The 21,062-nt window shown below is 41.3% G+C and overlaps 1 protein-coding gene across 2 annotated transcripts; it reads left to right on the forward strand.

Annotated features, from left to right (window-relative positions):
• Positions 1-5,187: 5,187 nt before the first annotated feature.
• Positions 5,188-17,475, forward strand: DENR (density regulated re-initiation and release factor). Of its 2 annotated transcripts, none has more exons than XM_049619439.1 (8): positions 5,188-5,322; positions 6,110-6,224; positions 11,015-11,034; positions 11,741-11,825; positions 13,553-13,636; positions 15,918-16,034; positions 16,936-17,075; positions 17,183-17,475. In XM_049619439.1, exons 2-8 carry the CDS (start codon positions 6,119-6,121, stop codon positions 17,225-17,227), a joined length of 597 nt encoding a protein of 198 aa, XP_049475396.1. In that variant the 5' UTR covers positions 5,188-5,322; positions 6,110-6,118; the 3' UTR covers positions 17,228-17,475. The 2 variants fall into 2 exon arrangements, with proteins under 2 accessions (XP_049475396.1, XP_049475397.1); XM_049619440.1 differs by having other exon boundaries at positions 5,205-5,278.
• The last annotated feature ends 3,587 nt before the right edge of the window (positions 17,476-21,062 follow it).

A 21,062-nucleotide genomic window follows, 5' to 3' on the forward strand; every position in this document is an offset into this window, starting at 1 on the left:
GTAATTGTGAAAGTTATAAATTATTTTCTTTATTATTATTATTATAATGTTTATTTATTTATTTTGAGAGAAAGAGAGAGAGTGCACATGCATGTGAGCGGGAGCTGGGAAGGGCAGAGAGAGAGGGAGAGAGAGAATCTTCAGCAGGCTCCATGCTGTCAGCGCACAGAAATCAAGAGTCAGAGACTCAGGGTCACCTGGGTGGCTCAGTCGGTGAAGCATCCAACTTCAGCTCAGGTCATGATCTCATGGTTCGTGGGTTGGAGCCCTGCATTGGGCCCTGTGCTGACGGCTCAGAGCCTGGAGCCTGCTTCGGATTCTGTGTCTCCCTCTCTCTCTGACCTTCCCCCAAGCATGAGCTCTATCTCTCTCTTTCTCTCTCTAAAAAATAAATAAACTTAGAAAAAAAAAAAAAGTCAGATACTCAACCAACAGAGCCACCCAGGCGACCCAGTTATAAATTATTTTAATGCTTTACATCTTTGCAGTTATTTAGGGCTTTCATCAAAACGTAGATTTTTTTTTTTTTTTTTAACAAGATTATGCTCTGCAAGGGCATAAAATCTATTGTGTGTGTCAGAGCGGGAAAAAATGTTGGGAAACATTAGGCTAGAACAAGTCTTAATAAGCCCTGTAAGGGCTGCCCTAGCCCCAAACCTATGTGTTCATCAGAACTAATTTGAAAGTGACACTCCAATTCGAACTGGCCCAAGCAGAAATGGGAATTTGTTAGCTTTTACAACTGGCAGGTCCAGGTTTAGAGCTGACCTCAAATGTGACCGGAATCAGGGGCCAAACATTTTCCATCTCTCAGCTCTGCTCTCCTTCATATTGACTTCAATTCTCAGGCCACAGGGTGGCAAGATGGCTGCCAGTAACTCTATTGTGCATCTTCTGAGACTCAGGTCCAGTGGGAAGGAGAGAGATTCTTTTCTAGAAGCTTCCTCAAAAAGGTGCTGGAATTCACTCCAATCAGTCCACCTTTGAATTATTTAATCCTCGTTTCTAACAGGATACCACGTGCTGATTGCCTTAGACCTGGGTCACATGCTCCATCTCTGGATGGGGGGTTGTGAAGGTCTAATTGGACCACATGGGTATAGTATGCAGGAGAGACAAACCCTTCCAAACTAAGGTGGGTCTATTACAGAGAGTGGATGCTAGAAAGACAATCAACAAATATCCACTCCACCCGAGGCAGAAAAATGCCCAGAAGGAACCAGGTGGTAGTAAATGTCTGGCTAAGGGCCAAGCTAGCCCCAAGAAGGGGAAAATAAAACCCATGACTTCTTGAGAAAATTGGTGATCTCCTAAAAAGGTGTCACATGTGGTAAGAAATCCCTCCTACTTCAAGAAGCCCAGGGCAAACTCTTTCCTTTTCTTTGCTAGAGGAGTTCTCAGAAAGTTGAGTGTCAGAATACCCCTCCGTCCATGGTTCCTCTGAATGACTGGTCTTGCAACAATATTATTTCCCCATCGACCTTCAGTCAGGGCTCAGCTTTGTTCTTTTTTCAGTCATGCTTTGCTTGACCACAGGTTTCCCTCTTGTGCTAAAGGAAGTATCTGGTCTGTCTTTCTTTCTTTCTTTCTTTCTTTCTTTCTTCATTCCTTCCCTTCTTTCCCTTCTTTATTTTCTGGGTTTCTGATAGTATAATTTAGGAATGCATTCTGCAATATAATAGAAAACCCTACTGCGTTGGTTTAAACAGATGGGGGGGTGGGGAGCAGGGAGTTTTCACAACAGAAAGCCTCAGAAGGGAGGCAGTCAAGGACTGATACCATGACTCAACAATGCTATCCGGAACATAGGCTTTTTATCTATTTCCAGTCCCAAATTCTTGATATAGTACCTTCGTTCTCAAGCTAGACCCTCATGGTTGCAAGATGGCTCATGTTTCATGTTCTCATGGTCTGAATGAAGAGAGAAAGGTCAAGGCTTTGTTTTCTTTTTTTAAACATGAGGCCTTGCTTTTTTACTTGAGAAGCATTAAATGATGAATTTCTAAAAGAATAAAAGTATGACTCTTATTTAATCATAAAATAAACATGTGCCAAATATTTTATTTCACTTGTTAACTAATAAGGAAATCAGTATAAGAGGTTAAAACCAATTCAAAGGAGAATTCTTGAAAATATTCACACGTCGGCAATCAGGAATGAAGCAGTGACTTTACAAATAGATGAAAAACTAGCCAACAGAGAAATAATCCACTCCAGCTCCACCAGACACGACTCATTTGCATTTCTATGGACAAGAGCCAACTGTATTTCTATCAGTTTTCTACAACTTACAAAATTGGAAAATAGCTCAAAGATTGTGAAAGATGGTGATGACACCAAAGAGAATGCGATATTTTGGTCCATTTAGAAATCTTTCACAGAGTTTCCTGACAGAAGGGATGCCCCCCCCACCAGCTGCTGTATCTCATTGACCGGAGCTGTGTCAGTGATAGATGGCCTCTTGGTTTTGGCTGAGGTCATGATATGAGGGTTTGAGGGATCGAGCCCAGTGTTGGGCTCTGTGCTGGCAGTGCAGAGTCTCCTTGGGATTTCTCTCTCTCTCTCTTTCTGCCCCTACTCCTGCTATAAACAAACAAACAAACAAACATTAACAAAAAAAGATTGCTGGGGCCCCTGGGGGGCTCAGTGGGTTAAACGTCCAAGTTCACTTCAGGTCGCGAACTCACAGTTTGCGAGTTCGAGCCCCGCGTTGGGCTCTGTGCTGACCGCTCAGAGCCTGGAGCCTGCTTCGGATTGTCTCTTTCTCTCTCTGCCCCTCCCCCACTTGTGCGGGCTCTCAATCTCTCTCTCTCTCTCTCAAAAATAAATGTAAAACATTTTTAAAAAAGATTGCCTTTTCCTGTAATTTACTAAGACATTTGTAAACTGATGGCGACTCCTGTCCTGCATGACTGTGATCTCTATCAGTTATTTGTTTTTCCCTTTCCTTTGTTCTTGGGCAGCCAGGAGTGCCTGAGGAATGTGGCACATGTCCCACCTGGGGTTGGGGGTAGTGTTAGCTTGTGCTTTGTCCTCAGCTTGCCTTTGGCTCCCTCATCAATACGAGATATTAAAATGTGAAAAAATGTGCATCTTAAGATCAATGAAAGATTGCATTCTGTGTGATCTTAAACACATGTGAACTGAATTTATTTCCACGTTTGAGCTTCGATTTTACCATCTGGACATTAAAGGTAATACCTACCTCACAGGGTTTTTGTAAGGATTAAGTCAGCTAACACTGTTAAGACTGCTAAATTTAGCAAGAGTAGGGACTTTGTCCCTTGTTCACTGTACCCCCATTTCCCAGCACAGTACTTGGTGCATAACAGAGAGGTGGTTTGAAATGGTGGGGTTCAGAGCCCACGGCTAAGAAGTCTTGTGACATCTTTGGTGCAAAAGAGTGGTTTTATTAAAGCACAGGGACAGCACCGTGGGCAGAAAGAGCTGCACTGGGGCTGTGAGGCGTGACTGATGACATACTTTGAAGTTCAGGGGTGGGGGGTGGGATAAAGACAAAGGGAAGTTTCCAAAGGGACTTTCATATGCTAAGGAAGACTCACGGATCCTGGAGGCCATCTATTGTCAAGCTAAGGTGGTTTTAGCCTCTAGCAAAGTATTAACATTAATACAGTAGGGAGTTCAATTGCTCGTCCTTGTTATTCTTGTCGATACTTATACAATTATTCTTTTTTTTTATTTTTATTTTTATTTTTTTTTAATTTTTTTTTCAACATTTTTTATTTATTTTTGGGACAGAGAGAGACAGAGCATGAATGGGGGAGGGGCAGAGAGAGAGGGAGACACAGAATCGGAAACAGGCTCCAGGCTCCGAGCCATCAGCCCAGAGCCTGACGCGGGGCTCGAACTCACGGACCGCGAGATCGTGACCTGGCTGAAGTCGGACGCCTAACCGACTGCGCCACCCAGGCACCCCTACAATTATTCTTGTCAAATATTATATTTGTCAATGGGCCGCAGGTTATAAGGAAATTTAATTTTATCTATATTTCCTTTCGCATTTGTTCTCCACATCAAGAAAATTTTGTGAAATGAATCCACCCGGACTCTGTATCCCCAAATGAGCAGGTTGTTGGCACATAGTAGAAGGTGGGTGTCAGTAAATGGAAGTTATTATTGGAATCGAATGCTATTACTATTGGAATCACCCGTGTTTGGGAACAAGATCTTCTTTCACTAGTTATGTAGAATCGACTCTTCTGTGGGAGGGGCCCGGGGGCCTCTTCTTTTATTTAGAAAATGATGTCAGAGTGGAGACCACAGCCTGGTGGAAAAGATTATGCCAGATGGCTTTGTGCACAAAGTAAATTGTAAGCAGAAAATTTAAGGGTGGTGGTGGCAAATGAAGTTGGCCGGGAAGGAGGGGAATGAGGCACAGGGCAGAACAAAATACAAAAGGGCAACCTCCACCAGCTACAGAGCACTTTTTGGTCATCGTTTTCCTACCCCTCATGACTCTACAAGCACCGTAGTATTATTACTCCCATTTCACAAACGGGATTCAGGTGGAGTACGGTTAGGGATTTTCCCAAATGAGACAACTGTACGGAAGTAAAGCAAACACGCCCCATGTTTGGTTATGTCTACCAGGTTTCCGGCTGCTTGGGAGAGAGCCTGAGAGGGGAGAGATTAATTCCAACTTGCAACACATATAAGGATAGGTAAGCACGAGGAAGGTGATGAAAATCGTTGTTAGGATGGTGAGACTATGGGCGATGAGAACGATCTAAATAATGTTGATAACTATCTTTTCAAGAATAATTCAGCCAATGTAGGGAAAGGTGTTGAAACGAAATGCCTTTTCCAGCTGCCATTTCCCCGCGGAGGAGTGACTTATCCAACAGGCTGGGTGGGGGGGGGGGGGGGGTTAGTCAGGACTCCAGGATGCACCCCAGACGGGGGATACATTCCCCAGCTCATTAACAAGGAGTCACTGATGACTTAGGCGCACGTCCCCGCTTTCCCATCAGCGTTCGCTTCCGCTCGCGGACCGCCCACCTCCAGTTCTCTCCCGCGGGTAGCGAGCACCGCCTACTGGCTGTCAGCCGCTTGGAGGCCTGGCCCCGCCCCCCGAGCAAAACGCGCATGCTCTCCAATTCCTCTCCGCCTCCGCCTCCAGGCGTCTCGCGACAGCCGCCCAGCGGCGGCCTGAATCTCGCGATAAAGGCTTATTGTCTCGCGGGACCGCGGCTGGCAGACGGGCTTTCAGGCGGCCCTGGCCGGGGAAGAGGAGTTGCATGTGTCGCTTCAGCTGGCGGTAGTGGCGGGAGCGGAGGCGGCGGGGGTTGTGCGACCGCCTGGGTAACGATCCCTCGTGCCTCTCTCTCTTCCGAGAAGCTCGTAGAGAGCGTGGGGGAAGCCGAGGTGCTGCCCGGCGGAAGGGGGCCGGGCCGAGCGTCTCCACACCCCCGCCCACATGGGCCCCTCTGGTGTCCCCGGGATTGCCCCTTCGCCTCACGTCTTCCCCTAACACCTGGCCGTCCTTGTCGCCTCAGTGCTCTTACATTCTGCCTCTTCCTGATTTTTCTGCCCCCATTTTCTCTCTTCAGATTCTGGTCTCCCCGCCCCCTCCCACTTCCAACCCCTTTCCCGATTCCTGTGTCCCTCCCTTGGCGCTTCGCTGCCCCCACACCCTGTATGGGGGGCACCTCCAGTCACCCGCCCCTTCTTCGTAGGCTCTTCCAGCCTCTTTTCGTCCAGCTGCTTTGTGGCCTTTGTTGCTGCAGTTTGCATCCCTTCCAGAGCACCCCCAGACCTTTTGCCCCGTCACTACGGATCCTTCTCCCCATCCTGTTATCCCACTGCTTCCTCTTTCACTCGTGTCCCTTTCCCCCATCCTTCACAGTCCTCTAGCTCCGGTCACTTGCTTCCCTGTAGACCTGTGGAGCTGGTAATGGTGCGCCCAGAATTGCTCCTATTTTATGAATCCTAATGGAGCTTGTATCCTTCATTTGGGAACAGAACTGAACCAGATGTAGGGTTGAGGTATTTCTCGTGGGAGGAGGAGGAGGTGAGACTGCGTTTGAACACTGCTTCTCTGGGGTCTTGGTCCAAAAGAGTGAAAATGTGTTATTTTCCTTGCTTACAGGTTTGTGAGATGGCTGCTGATATTTCTGAATCCGGTGGGCATGATTGCAAAGGAGAGCCGAGGGGCAATACCAAGTTAGATGCAGACTACCCACTTCGAGTCCTCTACTGTGGAGGCAAGTGTTACAAAGCAGAAAGTGGCTTTTACTCTCTTGATTTTTATGCATTGTCATAGTAGTTTCTCATTGGATTCTAGTAATCCTCTTCTCATCTTTGCTATTTGGTAAATCCTTACCTGGGGGTGGGGAGGGTGGGTAGTGGTGAAGAGGGGGCATGGTTTAATAGATTTTCCCAACCTGTGCGACTTGTGTCTTGCTGCTTGGCCTGGAGAAGCTGACGGTCCAGTAGGACTAGAGACGTGCAAATAAATTATTTCAGCCTAATGTTACTTGCTCATCTGGCTGTGAAAGGAGGACGTCTTGGAAGACATGGAGTCTTAAGAGATGACAAGGACTGGATGAGGACTCGGGGAAGGGCGTCCCAGATGAAGTGAACAGCTGTGCAAGAAAAGGCTTGATGCATGTCTCTGGAGAAATGAGCAGCTTTGTATTAGCACAGGGTATAGTATAGGGCGGGTGTCAGTAGGGAATGGAAGATGATGAGGTTGGGGTGATGGGTAGTAGGACAGTCTAAGGAAAGTGTTCTTGGTTTGACTAATAATCTACATATTAGCTCAAACCAGGATTCTCCGAGTGCTTTTCCTCATTTTCAATATAGAACATCCATGAGTTCGAAATGCCCTAATTTTATTACCATTTTGGAAGGTTTCAGAAAAATTTGAAGGTACAAGATAGCGAAAGGGCAGGTAAATGTTAATTTTTTTCAGGAAATATATTTTTTTAATGTCTGTTTTTGAGAGGGAGAGAGCGTATGTGTGCATGAGCGGGGGAGGGACAGAGAGAGAGAGAGAGAGAGCGCAAGACAGAGGATCCCAAGCAGGCTCTGTGCTGACAGTGCAGAGCCAGATGTGGGGCTCGAACTCACGAACCCGTGAGATCATGACCTGAGATGAAATCGGACACTTACAGAGCCACCCAGGCGCCCCAGGAAATGTTTTTGGCCATTTACTGTGTGCCTAGCAATGTTTTAGGTGCTGGGGACTGAGTAGTGAATAAGTAGTGAAAAGGTCCATGGTTTTGGAGTATAATAGAGTGATGTCACTCTAAAAGAGGTGATGTCACTGAGTTAAAATTTCATCAATTTGTCATTTAGTGTCAATGACATTTGACAATGACATTTAGTGTCAATAAATTGATAGAATTATTATTATTACTTTGATAGTAAAAATTATTGTAGAATACCTTAGTAAGAATATAGGAATTCAGTAAGTGTAAGTTCTCCTGAACTCTTTGTAGGGTTGATTGAGTTTTGTTATGATACTGATCCTATTTGGTGATAACTATTTGCCTTTGGAGTCACAGACCAAAGTTTGCATCCTGACTCCAGCATTACCAGCTATGTGACCTTGGGCAAGTTACCTAATTCGGTAAAGGATTGGAGGTCTGTTTCTTAAGGTCTGTACAATGAAAATGATGATTATATCCTAAGTCAAGTGATTTCTGTAAAGGTCCTGGTATAGCAACTAACATGAGAATGTAGTACAATAAATGTTATTATTAGAGGAGTATACTAGTTTAGTATGCTTTATTTATCTTGGTCACATGTAGTTAAGAGCTGTTGTTCTTTGTACTATTTCATCTAAGGCTCCATATCTTATAAGCTTCACCATTATTTTATGTTCCACCAGAAAGAAAAAAAAGCTGTCAGACTGACCTGTCATAATTATAAGTTGCATCCCTATAAAAATGAAAAAAAATTTAGAACTGATGAAATACAGTATACGAACACCATCCTGTTAAATTGTTTATGTCACTGCTAAGGTGACTTTTGAACAATTCCATTAAATATGCAAGCACCCAAGTAATAATTGGTGTTGACCAGAAGTTCCTAATGTTTTTAAGAGAGGTTTATTTTCATTTTCCTCCTTAGTTTGTATTGATATTCCTGGCACTAGGCTGGGGACAGGGTTACTTCTTCAAGGAGTTTATGGTCCGCTTGTAGGAGAAGCACTTAAGAAATACTAAATTCTAAATTAGAGGATACTGATAATAACTGTGAGTTAAGAGTTCAGGAAAAGGTGGGATCTTTGTTCAGAGGGAAATAGGGAAATTTCCAAGGAAATGGGAGGCCTTAGAGAATGGGTAGAATTCTAAGGAAAAGCGAAGGAATTCATAAGAACAATATGGTGGTAAGATTTAATATGATTTCCTCAGGAGAGAGGAAAAGAGGGCTGATTGGAGAGGTGCTTGGGTGGCTTTGTCTGTTAAGCGCCTGACTCTTGATTTCAGCTCAGGTCTTGACCTCATGGTTCTGTGGGATTGTTCTTGAGATCAAGCCCTGTGTTGGGCTCTGTGATGACCATGCAGAGCCTGCTTGGGATTCTTTTTCTCCCTCTCTCTCTGTGCCTCTCCCCCATGCATGCAGGCATGTTCTCTCTCTCTCTCTCAAAATAAATAAACATGATAAAAAGTTTAAAAAAAAAAAAGAAAGAAAAGAAAGGGCTGATTGGAGTAGAGTGCTGGTTGGTGTAGAGTGAGGAACGAGGCTAGGTAGGATGAGGTCATTTCTCGGGAGACATTGTGTCTTCAGGATTGTGACTTCAGTATCTGAAGTCCATCAGAGTTTGAATCCCAGCTCAGCCATTTACTCACTTGGTCAGTTCCCTTATCCATTAAAAAGCCTACTTCAGAGGGCTGTTGAGAAGAATGAATAATACTCCACAAGGCTCCACTTCCTAATACCATCACGTTGGATTTCAACATACTGATTTCGAGGGGACACAAACATTCAGACCATACAGAAAGTCTCATGGATGATGATGCTTTGTTTTTCATGTTTTTCCAGTATTAGTGATGTGAAGTTTGATGGTAACTGCTAGCGCTTTGTGTTGAAAAGCTACAGTTTGCAAAAAGAGATATTGACTTTATTACTATTTTTTTGATGTTTACTTATTTTTGAGAGAGAGCCAGAGCATGAGTCAGGGAGCGGCTGAGAGGGAGATGGAGACACAGAATCCAAAACAGGCTCTAGGCTCTGAGCTATCAGCACAGAGCCCGACATGGGGCTTGAACCCACAAGCTGTAAGATCGTGACCTGAGCCGAAGTCAGACGTTTAACCGACTGAGCCACCCAGGCGCCCCAAAATTGACTTTGAAAGCAAGTAACAGTGAACCCGGAAGAATTGTCCAAATTTTTACATTGTATTAGAATTTTGTTGAACTGAATAGTCTTTGAAATGGCGTACAAAGTTATATAGCTTTCATATTTGCTGTAATGGCATTTAACCTATAATTATATCCTGAACTGTGGCCGGATGTCTGTACCTACTGGTATTTGAACTTTCATATCTCTAGCTAACCAGGGAGTGCTTTGGTGGAAGGAACTCTACACTTGAAATAAAGAGGTGCTAGATTGCTAGTTTTCTTCTGCCACGTACCACCTTTGTCATTGGCTGAGCTATTTAACCTGTTTTTAGAGCTTCACCTATAAAATAGTGATGGTGAGGTGAGAAGGCATACCTGTGTCACGAGTCTGGCACACAGCTGCACCACCTGTGTGTGTCATGTAATCCGATTCAGTGCTTAAGAGCGTGAGCTTCAGAAACAGACCAGGGTTCAAATCCTGTTTTACTAACCAGATGCAGTGGGTTACTTACTCGAAGTCTCCTCTTTCTCTTCGGTAATACAGGTGTGATTCTTCCAGGGTTGTGATGATGACACATAATAATGGACATAAAGATAATTGCTGTTGTGAGTAATGGCGCACCACCCCTCTTCTCCCTCACCAATCTCAAGATCTTGGACACACTGAACTACTCCATTTGTCACCTTAAAAATAAAAACAAAATAAGCAATTGACCCAGTAACAGAATTACATTTAAAATTGGGAAACCTTTTGAGTTCTTCTAGTGCGTTAGCCTGTACAACAATGATGAGCTTGAACCGGCATTCCCTGTAGCTTTACAGTTGCATAATCCTGTGTAGCATAATATGAAAAAGAAAAAGAAATACTAACTGCACAGAGGTGGTGGCAAAAGTGCTATTGAAGTCTATAAATGTGTTAGTATGAATGAAAACTAGTGGCTATTGTGGTAAAGCTATCAAAAGAAATAACAATTGTCTGGGGTGCCTCGGTGGTTCCGTTGGTTGACTCTTGATTTTGGCTCAGGTTGTGATCCCAGGATCATGGGATCAAGCCCAATGTGGCTTTGTGCTGCGAGTAAAGCCTGTTTAAGATTCTCTGTCAAAAGATTTAAAAAAAAAAAAAAGAAATAACCAGTTTCATTCAAGCTTTACTTGTTCTCAGCTTAGCTTCAGACCCATTGAAGTGTTTCTGGAAAACCTTAAGATATACAGGATAGTATGGTTTGATGCTCCATCAGCCGAGGGATAGAGTCTTGTTTAGATAAAAAATAAAATTTGGTGCACCTGGGTAGCTCAGTTGGTTAAGCGTTCAACTCTTGATTTCAGCTCAGGTCATGATCTCACAGTTAGTGACTTTGAGCCCCGCCTTGGGCTCTGTGCTGACAGTGCTGAGCCTGCTTGGAATTCTGTCTCCCTCTCTCTGCCCCTCCCCTGCTCGTGCCTGCGGGAGTGCCCTCTTTCTTTCAAATTAAAAAAAAAAAAAAAAACCATCAAGATAATACTTTTATTAAATATTTGCCTTTTAACAAAAAAAAAAAAAAAAAAAACCAAAAAACCATGGGTAGTATTCAAAAAGTGGTTCAGAATTACAGGAAAAAGTAGAAATGAAGCATTTTGTCAAATTTAAAATAAAAGTTGCATGAGCCCCGTGTGCTTATATATATTTAAATTTTCTAATCTTTCTTTTCTCTGCATTTCCCCAGTCTGCTCATTACCAACAGAGGTAAGTTCTTTTAAAATTCTTTTCTTTCTTTAACTTCTGCATTTGAGGTTATTGACTTTAGAGCTAGCCTGAGAGCTTTTTTTAATTTTTCATTTTCTATCATTTAATTGTAGAGTTTCAGCTTTTTGTAGAGAACTGAATGATTTTATGGTCTTACAAATTGTTTTCTTTAGAGTTTGAATCATATGTGTATATCACTTGCACTTGACTAGACAGTTTGGACTTTTGCATGGAACTCATGAATCGTTAGCTAATAAAGCAAGAGTAGCCTTAAAGCCAGAATCTAATGTCTAAGCGGAGGAGAGCATAAATTAAATTATGTATAAGATTTTCTGTTAGTAAGTTTCTGAGTCAGGCTCTGTGGGCAAGTCACAGAAATAGTGAGACACCTGTGTGCCCAAAGCAAAAATAAGCATGCTTGTTTTTGTCTGTTTGCTCCTTTTTCTAATGGCCCTTCTGTTTGATGGAGAGAAAATAAAGTACCGCAGTGAGGAGGTGCCTAATCCTTTTTAAATTCTAATTTCTTACGGGGCATTTCCTGGTGGAACACCGAATTCCTGTGGATAAGATGTCAGGTGGGAGTAGTTAGTTTCATCCTTCCTAATATAGCAACTTTAGGAAATGACTTTTAATTAAAATGTACTGGTTGACTGAAAATGTTCTGTTGTGACTCAGTTTGTTCTCCTCTCCTCCCTGCCTCCCTCAGTACTGTGAATATATGCCTGATGTCGCTAAATGTCGACAGTGGTTAGAGAAGAATTTTCCAAATGAGTTTGCAAAACTTACTGTAGGTATGAACATTTTTTTCTTTCATCAAAACTTGTATACGCGAAACAAATGCACATAAGGCATTATAAAGATACGAACGAACTCCTTTAGTAGGATATTACAAAATTGTATTTATAGCTATTGACTTTAAAACCACTTTACATTCTTGGGTTAAAATTTCTTATATAGAATCACACACTGCTTCATGTGTCTTATCTCTCACAGATAGCTTAGAACAACTTATAACAAGAGTAATAGTTTAGGGGCATTTGTATTTTCACTCCTTCATTTAACAAATTATTTCTTGTGAGCATACTGTATACTACACATTGTCTAGATGCTGAGGATAAAGCAGTAAACAAAAGATTTACTCTTTGGAAATGATATTCTAGAAGGGTAAAACACGACAAAATAAGTGTTAAATAGTGATAAGTAGGGAATGGGGAGATAAGAATTGTTGGGAAGGGAATCTGAAATTTTAGGTGGGGGCAGGGAAGATTTTGCTGAAAAGATGGCATTTGAACAAAGACCTCAAGGAAGGGAGGGAGTGAGTCATTTGGATATCCGGGAGAACATTCCAGGTGCAGTGCAAGTGCAAAGGCCCTAAGGCAAGAGCTTACCTGTCATTCAGGAAACATCAAGGAGCTTAGGTCTTGTCTGGAGCTTATGGAAGGAGGGGAAGGAGGGTCAGAGATGAAGTCAGAGAGGTAATGGAGGACCACACCTTCAACGCCAAGTCTTGGCTTTAATTCAGAATCAGATGAGCTATTGGAGAGATCTGAACGGAAGAGCAGTAAGGTCTAACTTTCGTTCAGTGTCATCTCTTAGGCTGCTGTGCTAAAGAACAGACTGAAGAGGGGCACAGGCAGGTAAGAGGCCGCGGCAGTGATCAGGTCGGGAGACCATGACGACCTGACCAGAATGGTAGTGGTGGAGGTGGTGAAAAGTGGTCAGATACTCGATATGTTTTGGAGGTAGAGCTGACAGGGTTTTTTGATATGTTACATGTGGGATGTGAGAAAAGGAGGCATCCGGGGTTTTGGCAACTAGAAAAATGGAGTTGCTGTTGCCAGAGGAAAGGAAGCCTGCAGAGGAACAGATTTCTTCATTTTGTTCAAATGTTGGCTTCTGTTACAAGATTGCTGGAGATGAAGGCAGTAGCAGGAAGAAGGGAAAGCCTGGGCTGGGAACAGGCCTATCAGATATACTGACGTTATTCCATTGTTTGCTGTTTTGATTTTCCGATTGTTTCCAAGACGCACAATCCCTAAGGCCCTTTTGGATAGTAGCTACATAGTCATTGTCCGTGGTTGGAGAAGAACCCTAAAGTTGGTTGTTACAGTCAGTCTGCATGGTCATGGTCAGCCCTGGACATGAGCTGTGTAAGTCATGATATGATTTGAGGAGGGAGTCGTTTTACTCAGGACCAGACTTCCTGTTACCTAGATAGTATGTTCAGATGCTAAACACTCCTGCAGGGTCTGAGTGTTTTATGCTGCTTTCATGTGGCTAAAAGGATCCTAATCCTCTCATATCCAAGACTTTATTTTGTCTTCTATCACCATACACTTTACCGTAATGACCAGAATTAGACTCGATAAGAAGTTAGCAGTATAATCATTTGGTTTATAAATGACATGCTCTGTTGTTGGCAAGATGCCTTAATTGTATAAGAAGTTGCTCAGAGTTGATTTTTTAAGGTTATTTTGAAGTGATTGTTCATGCTTTTGGATTTAATTGTTAAATCTAGAAAATTCGCCCAAACAAGAATCTGGAATTAGTGAGGGTCAAGGCACAGCAGGGGAAGAAGAAGAGAAGAAAAAGCAGAAGAGAGGTAAGGCCTAAATCTGTGGCGTGATTTATATAAACACACCTTCCCTCTACCAGAGGAAGTACGAAATGAAGACAGTCCCAAAGGCAGCAATACCTACCTGCTATTTTAGTTCCATATGTATACCCTACAGAATGAGACAGAATCATATTCTCAAGATGACTGGATGTCATATGATTTGGGCTTTATCAGTAAATTGGACCTACGAAAACATGCTTTATTTGCTGCATACATATGTAAAAAGCAACCAACCACTTTGTTTATGACTTGAAAACTTTGTTACCTGTGTATTCTATTTAGTTGGAGTGAGGATGTTTATAAAAGATTTTATTCTCTCATGTTGTCAGCTCAGTTGAATTAAAAAAAATTTTTTTTAATGTTTATTTATCTTGAGAAAGACAGTGTGTGAGTGGGGGAGGGGCAGAGAGGGAGACACAGAATCTGAAGCAGGGTCCAGGCTCCTAGCTGTCAGCACAGAGCCCTACACGGGGCTTGAACTCACAAACTGTGAGATCATGACCTGACCCGAAGTCTGACGCTTAACTGACTGAACCACCTAGGCGCCCCTGAATTGTTTTTAAAACAACTGTTGCATATACTTATTTCTCCTCCTTGTAAAATGAATTCCTGTACTCTGGATCTTGTCCCTGCCTGTTTCTTCTTCCTTAATTATTCTCCCCTGTGACTAAAATTAGCTTAGTAATAAGGACTTTGCATCTTTCAAGAAAAATTCCCTCAAAAGTCCATGTCTTTACCTTATTCCTTGCCCTGCCCTTCTTAGCCAGACTTCTTTAGTAAGACTAGACTCACATCCTTGCTCTTCTGTCCCTCATTGTTCATGCCTCATTCCATCCTAAGCTGACTGTCACGCCGCTGAAATTCCTTTAATAGGGGTCATCAGTGGCTCAGTAATTGCTAACCAAAAAGAGTGTTCGGGCACACACTTCTTGAAATGCTGTATGTACTGCCTTGGTTTTTGTGATAGACTTCTTTCTTCATTCTCCCTGTCACTCCTCTTTGGTCTTCTGTACAGACTTCTCTTCTTACCTGTCCCTAAAGAGCTGTATTTCCCGGGATCCTGTCCTCAGCCCTCATACCTTCTCATTCTGCAGCTTTCTCCCTGACTGATTCTTTCACATCCCTCACTGCTGACACCACTCCACACTTGAAATTCCTGTACCTCTAGTACGCTTGAGATTCCTGGCCTCTGTCTCTAGACTGGCAATGTGCATGGTCCCACAGGCATCTCAAAAGCAGTATTCCACAAAAACCTTACTAAGTCCCAAATCTATGTGTTTTGGTTAATGACAGCATACTTTATCCAGTCATCCGAGCCAGAAACCTGAGACTCCTCTTGGGTCCTCTTTCTTTACTCCTTTTAGTTCTAAATTCTGTTGTGTTTCTTCTCCTTACTCTCTTTATCCTGTGCCTAGTCACCATTGCTGTTATCACTACTTTGTTAGATTTTGATTAATTTTCATCTGAACTAATGTAGGAGCCTCTAGTGGCCTCCCTGTCAGCCTTACTCTTCAAACGCTCACGCTCCACACTGTAGAGTTATCTCATAAAACCTAAATCTGGTAATTTGACTCCTGTATAGTTATTCAGTGGCTTTTCTTCTGCTTCGATATAAAGTCTAGTAACAGCTTCTTGCACTAGTCCTTTTATGACCGGTAGGTTATCTTTTGCTTTTCTGGCTTTATCTGCAACACGTTCGCAAGCATCCTTCATCAGGACAATTGTAGTTCTCAAACATAATGCCTTCTCTTATCTTTGTACTTGCTCCTTTCTTCTGGGGTTCCTTTTTTACTGTGTCTCTCCAGCCCTTCTGCTTTCATCTGGACAGTTCTTATTCTATAAGAACTTAAATGCCATTTCTTCTCAGAAACCATTTCTGTCCTCTGGAAGCATAGTAAGCCATTCCTCTGCAAAGCTATGGTAGTGCAGTATTCATGGATCCTATATAGTATATATCAGGTTGCAGTACTTATTAAACTTTTTTTGTCTCCCTTCACTAGACTGAGAGTCCCTGGAGGGCAGGGACTGTGTTTTCTTCTGTTCATCTTTGTGTTTTCAGCCCTTAATACAGTGCTTGGCTGGCACATATTAATTAGTTAGTATTTATTGGATGAATACTCATGCATGTATTTATTAGTTTTGTATTAGAAGAAGAAACTTTAGAAATTAATATTTGGTATCTTTTGAAAATTAACAAACTTAGAGACAGTATTCTGTATGTTAAACACGAAACAATTAATGCTGAGCTCTTTTTTAATAAATAAAGGTGGAAGGGGTCAAATAAAGCAAAAAAAGAAGACTGTACCACAAAAGGTTACGATAGCCAAAATTCCCAGAGCAAAGAAGAAATATGTAACAAGAGTATGTGGCCTTGCAACTTTTGGTGAGTTAAGTATGTTTAAGATGTGTGAACTATCTTCTCTCTTGCTCTCTGCCTCCTTCCCTCCCTCTCCCTGTCTTTATCTTGCTCTTTCCGTCTCTTTCTCTGTTACCATCCGACATCATGAAAATTTCACAGATCTATTTTTTGCTAAGAAGATACAAAATGAGATTTTGCATTTCTAACTATAGCTCCAAAATCAAATTTTGAAGAAATTTAAAAATCTTTTGCAGAGGGGACTAGTTTAACTTTTTCCTTCCCAGAATTCCTGCTTGGGCACATTTTATGTGGAATGAGAAGGGCTAGGTAGGATATCTTTTGAAGCCTATCAGTATTGCGCCTCTGTCCCTGCAGGCTTGGATGGCAAAGAGTAGCAAAATGGCTCGTGCCCTCTGGGAATGACAGTAGAGGGTGAGGGAAGGTGGATATTGGCCCAGTGTCCTGCTTCAGAGCTTCTTGTGGAGGCCTTGAATGAACAGCAAAATTGTAAACCAGAGTCCCTTCTTGTGACAGCGCAGGTTAAAAAACAATCATGAGGTAGTAGGTTTGTTTCCCTGCTGCAAATTTTTGTCTTGTAAAAAGGGATAAACAAAGGAACTTTGTTGGACTTGGAAATGTACATATAATGCTTGGAATCAATGTGTTCCTGGATTTATTTGGGTCTTACTATATGAGTTATGAACAATGCTGTTTTTATGTACTGAAGCTTTATTTGACCTTGAAAATGAGTTGAGTTGTTAGGACCACTGCCTATGGTAGTTTGTAATTATTCTGAAAGGAATACAAAACCCATTAAGGTGATCTGTTTTATGAATTTAAGATGAAGATTAAATTTAAAAATGGAAAAATATCTTTGATACGATTCCAATTATAGTCTTGCTATTTCTTTTTTTATAAATAACAGAAATTGATCTAAAAGAAGCACAAAGATTTTTTGCTCAAAAATTCTCCTGTGGTGCCTCAGTGACAGGAGAGGATGAAATCATCATTCAGGGAGACTTTACAGATGACATAGTTGATGTCATTCAGGAAAAATGGCCAGAGGTGAGTAGGTAGAATGTGTGCATCTGTGGAAATAAGTTTTTAAAGCAAGATTCTTCCGTGTTATTTGATACCACAATTCACGAGATGTAATTATTTGTGTTTTATAGGTGGATGATGATAGCATCGAAGATCTTGGAGAAGTAAAGAAGTGATTTTGAAAATTTGTCTCTATTTAATGATTTGAACTGAGAGTTGATATGGCCAAAGGGAGAGAGGCCTTTTAAAAATATATATATTTATCCTACAGTAAAACTGTAGACTACCCTCACCCTTGGCATTTTCACTGTTCTGTATAAGGCTGCTTGTTTTTTTTATTGCCAAAGTCTAATAAACAGGGGAGACTGTCATGCTTATGCATGAAATAGAATTTAGTCAAATAAAAATTTTTGGTCATTTGGTACTGACTTTTCTCTTTCTCTTTTTAACTTTTTATTTTTGGAAAAACACTAGATTTTTTGTGCAAAGCTTTTCTGTTTCTTAAAATAATCATGATTTAATGAGTTAATTTTCTTAAAAATAGTCGTGATTTAATTAAATCATGATTTAAAGCTGCGTAATGTTTTAAAGAATTTGAATTTTGGCTTCATCACCATTAACGATTGTCTCCTTGCTTCTTTGGTGTGATAATTTTGAGATGCTTGGGCATCTAATAGATTTGTGGTTGAATTTGCTTCATTGTTACCAACCAAGTCCACTCTGTGGTCACATTAACTTAATGTTGGTAGGAGTTGTTCAGTTCTGGAGATTATTTGGTAAAGTATACTAAAGCCTTAAAACCATCTGCAGTCAGACCCAGTAAGCCACTTATTGACATTATCCTAAAGATAGAATCATTCTTGCTTAGAACTGTGGGTGAGGGTGTTCATCACAATGTTACTCATAGAAAAATTGCAACTGATATAAATGAACAATTGGGAAATGGTTAGAGAATGAAGGTGCACCATATGGTAGAATTTTCATATATTTTTAAATATTTTCCAAGAATACTTCGGAAACATGTTTGGTGATGTTAAGTAGGGGGTCAGATCCCAAATCCATTTTATACATGATCACCATTGTTTGGAGTGAAAGACCATTCAGAGATGCTGCAAATTCTTGTTCTCGCTATAAATTCTGAGAATAAAATTCTACCCAATTAAAAAGAATATACACCCGTGCTCTCTCTCTATATATAGGTAGTCTGGGAAATAACAATTGAAATGAGTCTTTCTCAAGAGAAACAGTGACAATGAATTTTAATGAATGCACTAAATGAATTTAAACTTTGTTTTTATAAAGGTCTTAAGTCAGGTGCTACAAATTGAAAAGAAGACTCCTGGTATTTTAAATTGCTATGGACACCTTTAAGAAATTTAGAGCCCATTGTTTATTGTCCTGCAAAGTACAATTTTGAATGAATGAGTGGTTTTTTTAAAATAATTAAAATCTTAGAAAAAATGTGTAATAAAGATGCAAATTAAGAAAATGAAATTCTGCATTAACTGTGAATTTTACTAAATATGAGTATCTGATGAAGCAAATTTATCCATCAAGACCATTTGGTATGTGTTGTGTATGCTGTTGGTGCTGGAAGACGTCTACGTGCCTGTATCAACCATGTGACTTCATGTAAAGATTCTCAATGTTCACAGTTCTTGGCAAATGCAGTTTTAATCCATATAAAGCCAGCGGTGGATGTTACTGCAGGATAATGGAGGATTAAAATTGTCCTTGTGTATAACATGTGTGAATCTTTTCCTTCAACCAGAAATTTAAAATGCAGCATTAGTTTACTCTCTGGTTAAAATATACTGAGTTCAAGGATTGACTTTAATTCATTCTCTTTATGTATGTATTCTGTAAATGTTTTCACTGTCTAGTATTTTTAGCAAAAAGAATACTAACCTTTAAACAGCCTTATGTTATAATTGTAAAAGACTTACCACAATTAAGCTGGCAGTTTAAATGCAAACCCAGCTTTGATATATAGTATTTCATTCATTAAAAAAAGCATAGATGCTGACAATAAGTGATTTTTACATTGTTTTAGTTATTACATAGAAGCCTCAGTAAATCAGCTGTTGCTTAAGATAAAATACATGGTAGCTTTCTCACTGATGGTTAAAAAGTTGATAAATTACTGTTTTAAAAATGAATTCTAGTTTTTAGATCCTGTTTTTTCTAAATTACTTAGGATATCTGGTAGGGAGACTGCAATGAGTCTGTTTAGTTCATCAGTTAGAATTAGACTGAGTATAAAATCAGATGCAGTGTAATTCTTGGAGCTTTCATAAAACATGTCATTTTTTAAAAAAATTCTATTCTCAAAGGTCTTTTCTGTTTTAAAGAAAACCTGTGGGAGTGAACTTAAAATATTGAGATTTTTGATGTGCAACTAGTCAACCATACTCCTCTCACCACACTGAATTTATTTACCAATCTCAAAGTGAGCCTCATTTTTTCTCCTTTATGTACATAACCTTTTTTTTTTTTTTTTTTTTTTTTTTTAAAGATTTTATTTCTTTAGAGCACGTGAGTGGGGAAGAGGGAGAGAATCTTGAGCAGGCTCTATGCTCAGGGGAACTTGATGCGGGGCTCAGTCCCACAACCCTGGGATCATGACCTGAGCCAAAATCAAGAGTTAAGACACTTAACTAATTGAGCCAACCAGGTGTCCCTTAAGATTTTATTTTTAAGTAATCTCTGCACCCAATGTGAGGCCCAAACTCACAACCCCAAGATCAAGAGTTGCATGCTCTTGTCAACTTAGTCAGCCAGGTGCCCCTGTACACATTTTTACAGTGACGGTTAGGCATGTGGTTGCCCGGTAGAAAAACACATTTTAATAATAGTAAAGTTTGGGAAACATGAATTGAGATCCTCACCTGGAAAGTTGACATTCAACCACATTCCTTTTTATCTTTCTCATTCCACCAAGATTTAACCGTACAGTCATCTATTGATAGTATGTTTTTAACTAGTCAGAATTTGTTTTCCTGACTTTTAGTGTTTGTTTATATTTGAGAGACAGAATGAACAGGGGAGGGACAGAGAGGGAGAAACAATCTGAAGCAGGCTCCAGGCTCTGAGCTGTCAGCACAGAACCCAATGCAGGGCTTGAACCCTCAAACAGATCATGACCTGAGCCAAAGTCAGTCACTCAACCGACTGAGCCACCCAGGTGCCCCTTGTTTTCCCGACTTTAAATCTTAGACCTTGTCTTGTTGGTTCTCCTAAATGATCCTATGTATCCTAGGGAGGCAGGTGCCACCTAAATCAGTAGAGCTTCAAAGCAAGAATTTTAAATTTTTCCCATTTTCAGGTTGTCTTTTATGACAAGGACATGCTTTGCTCATTCATAGTCAATCAAAAAGTAAAGTTGAAATAGCGTAATACTGCATTTGGTAGTTTTGCCACTCATGCCATGTTATGGGTTAAACAATAGGGGATGAGCGACCAGGGGTTTAATATAATCCAGTTCCTGTGTAAAAAGAGTAAGGGAGAAGGATGGCTGAGAACACGTGAAAAAACTTAGAGGTCGCCCCAGGATGGCAGATTTTGTCATGACCGACTGCCAAACTTCTCATTGTTACTCAAGAGCTTCATCAAGAGTCAAAAAAACGTGTTTTGCTTTATTGTGTTTTCCTCTCAATCTGTAATTCTTAGTTTCCAACAGTCTACTAGGCTGGCCAGCAGCTGCTAACCACCCAGGCTGGCGTCCGCCTCCATCCAGGCATTGGCGCCAATGGGCAGGGACCCTCCGCAGTGCCCCGTGTACACAACAGCTTTCAAAGACGGGTGACGGGGGCACAAGCAGCCTTTAATTCGCTTCCCCGTTCGCTGGGTAATCGTAAAGAACCGGTTGTCTGCGAACCGTGGGTAGTGGGCCTGACGTTCGCGGATAAACCTTCCCAGGGCCCGGAGCCCCCCGGGAGGCTCGAGAGCGGGAGCACAGCCGCCGAGGTCTCGCGAGAGCCGGGGTGGCCCTTAGGCGACGCCGTAGGCGGG

This window comes from Panthera uncia, assembly GCF_023721935.1.
Source record: "Panthera uncia isolate 11264 chromosome D3 unlocalized genomic scaffold, Puncia_PCG_1.0 HiC_scaffold_8, whole genome shotgun sequence".
In the NCBI taxonomy this organism is placed as follows: domain Eukaryota; kingdom Metazoa; phylum Chordata; class Mammalia; order Carnivora; family Felidae; genus Panthera; species Panthera uncia.

Coding starts and splice junctions, on each gene's coding strand:
- DENR (XM_049619439.1), top strand. CDS start 6,119: ATGGCTGCTGATATTTCTGAATCCGGTGGGCATGATTGCAAAGGAGAG. Junction 11,826..13,552: donor GTTTGCAAAACTTACTGTAG/GTATGAACATTT, acceptor TGTTAAATCTAG/AAAATTCGCCCAAACAAGAA. Junction 17,076..17,182: donor TTCAGGAAAAATGGCCAGAG/GTGAGTAGGTAG, acceptor TGTGTTTTATAG/GTGGATGATGATAGCATCGA.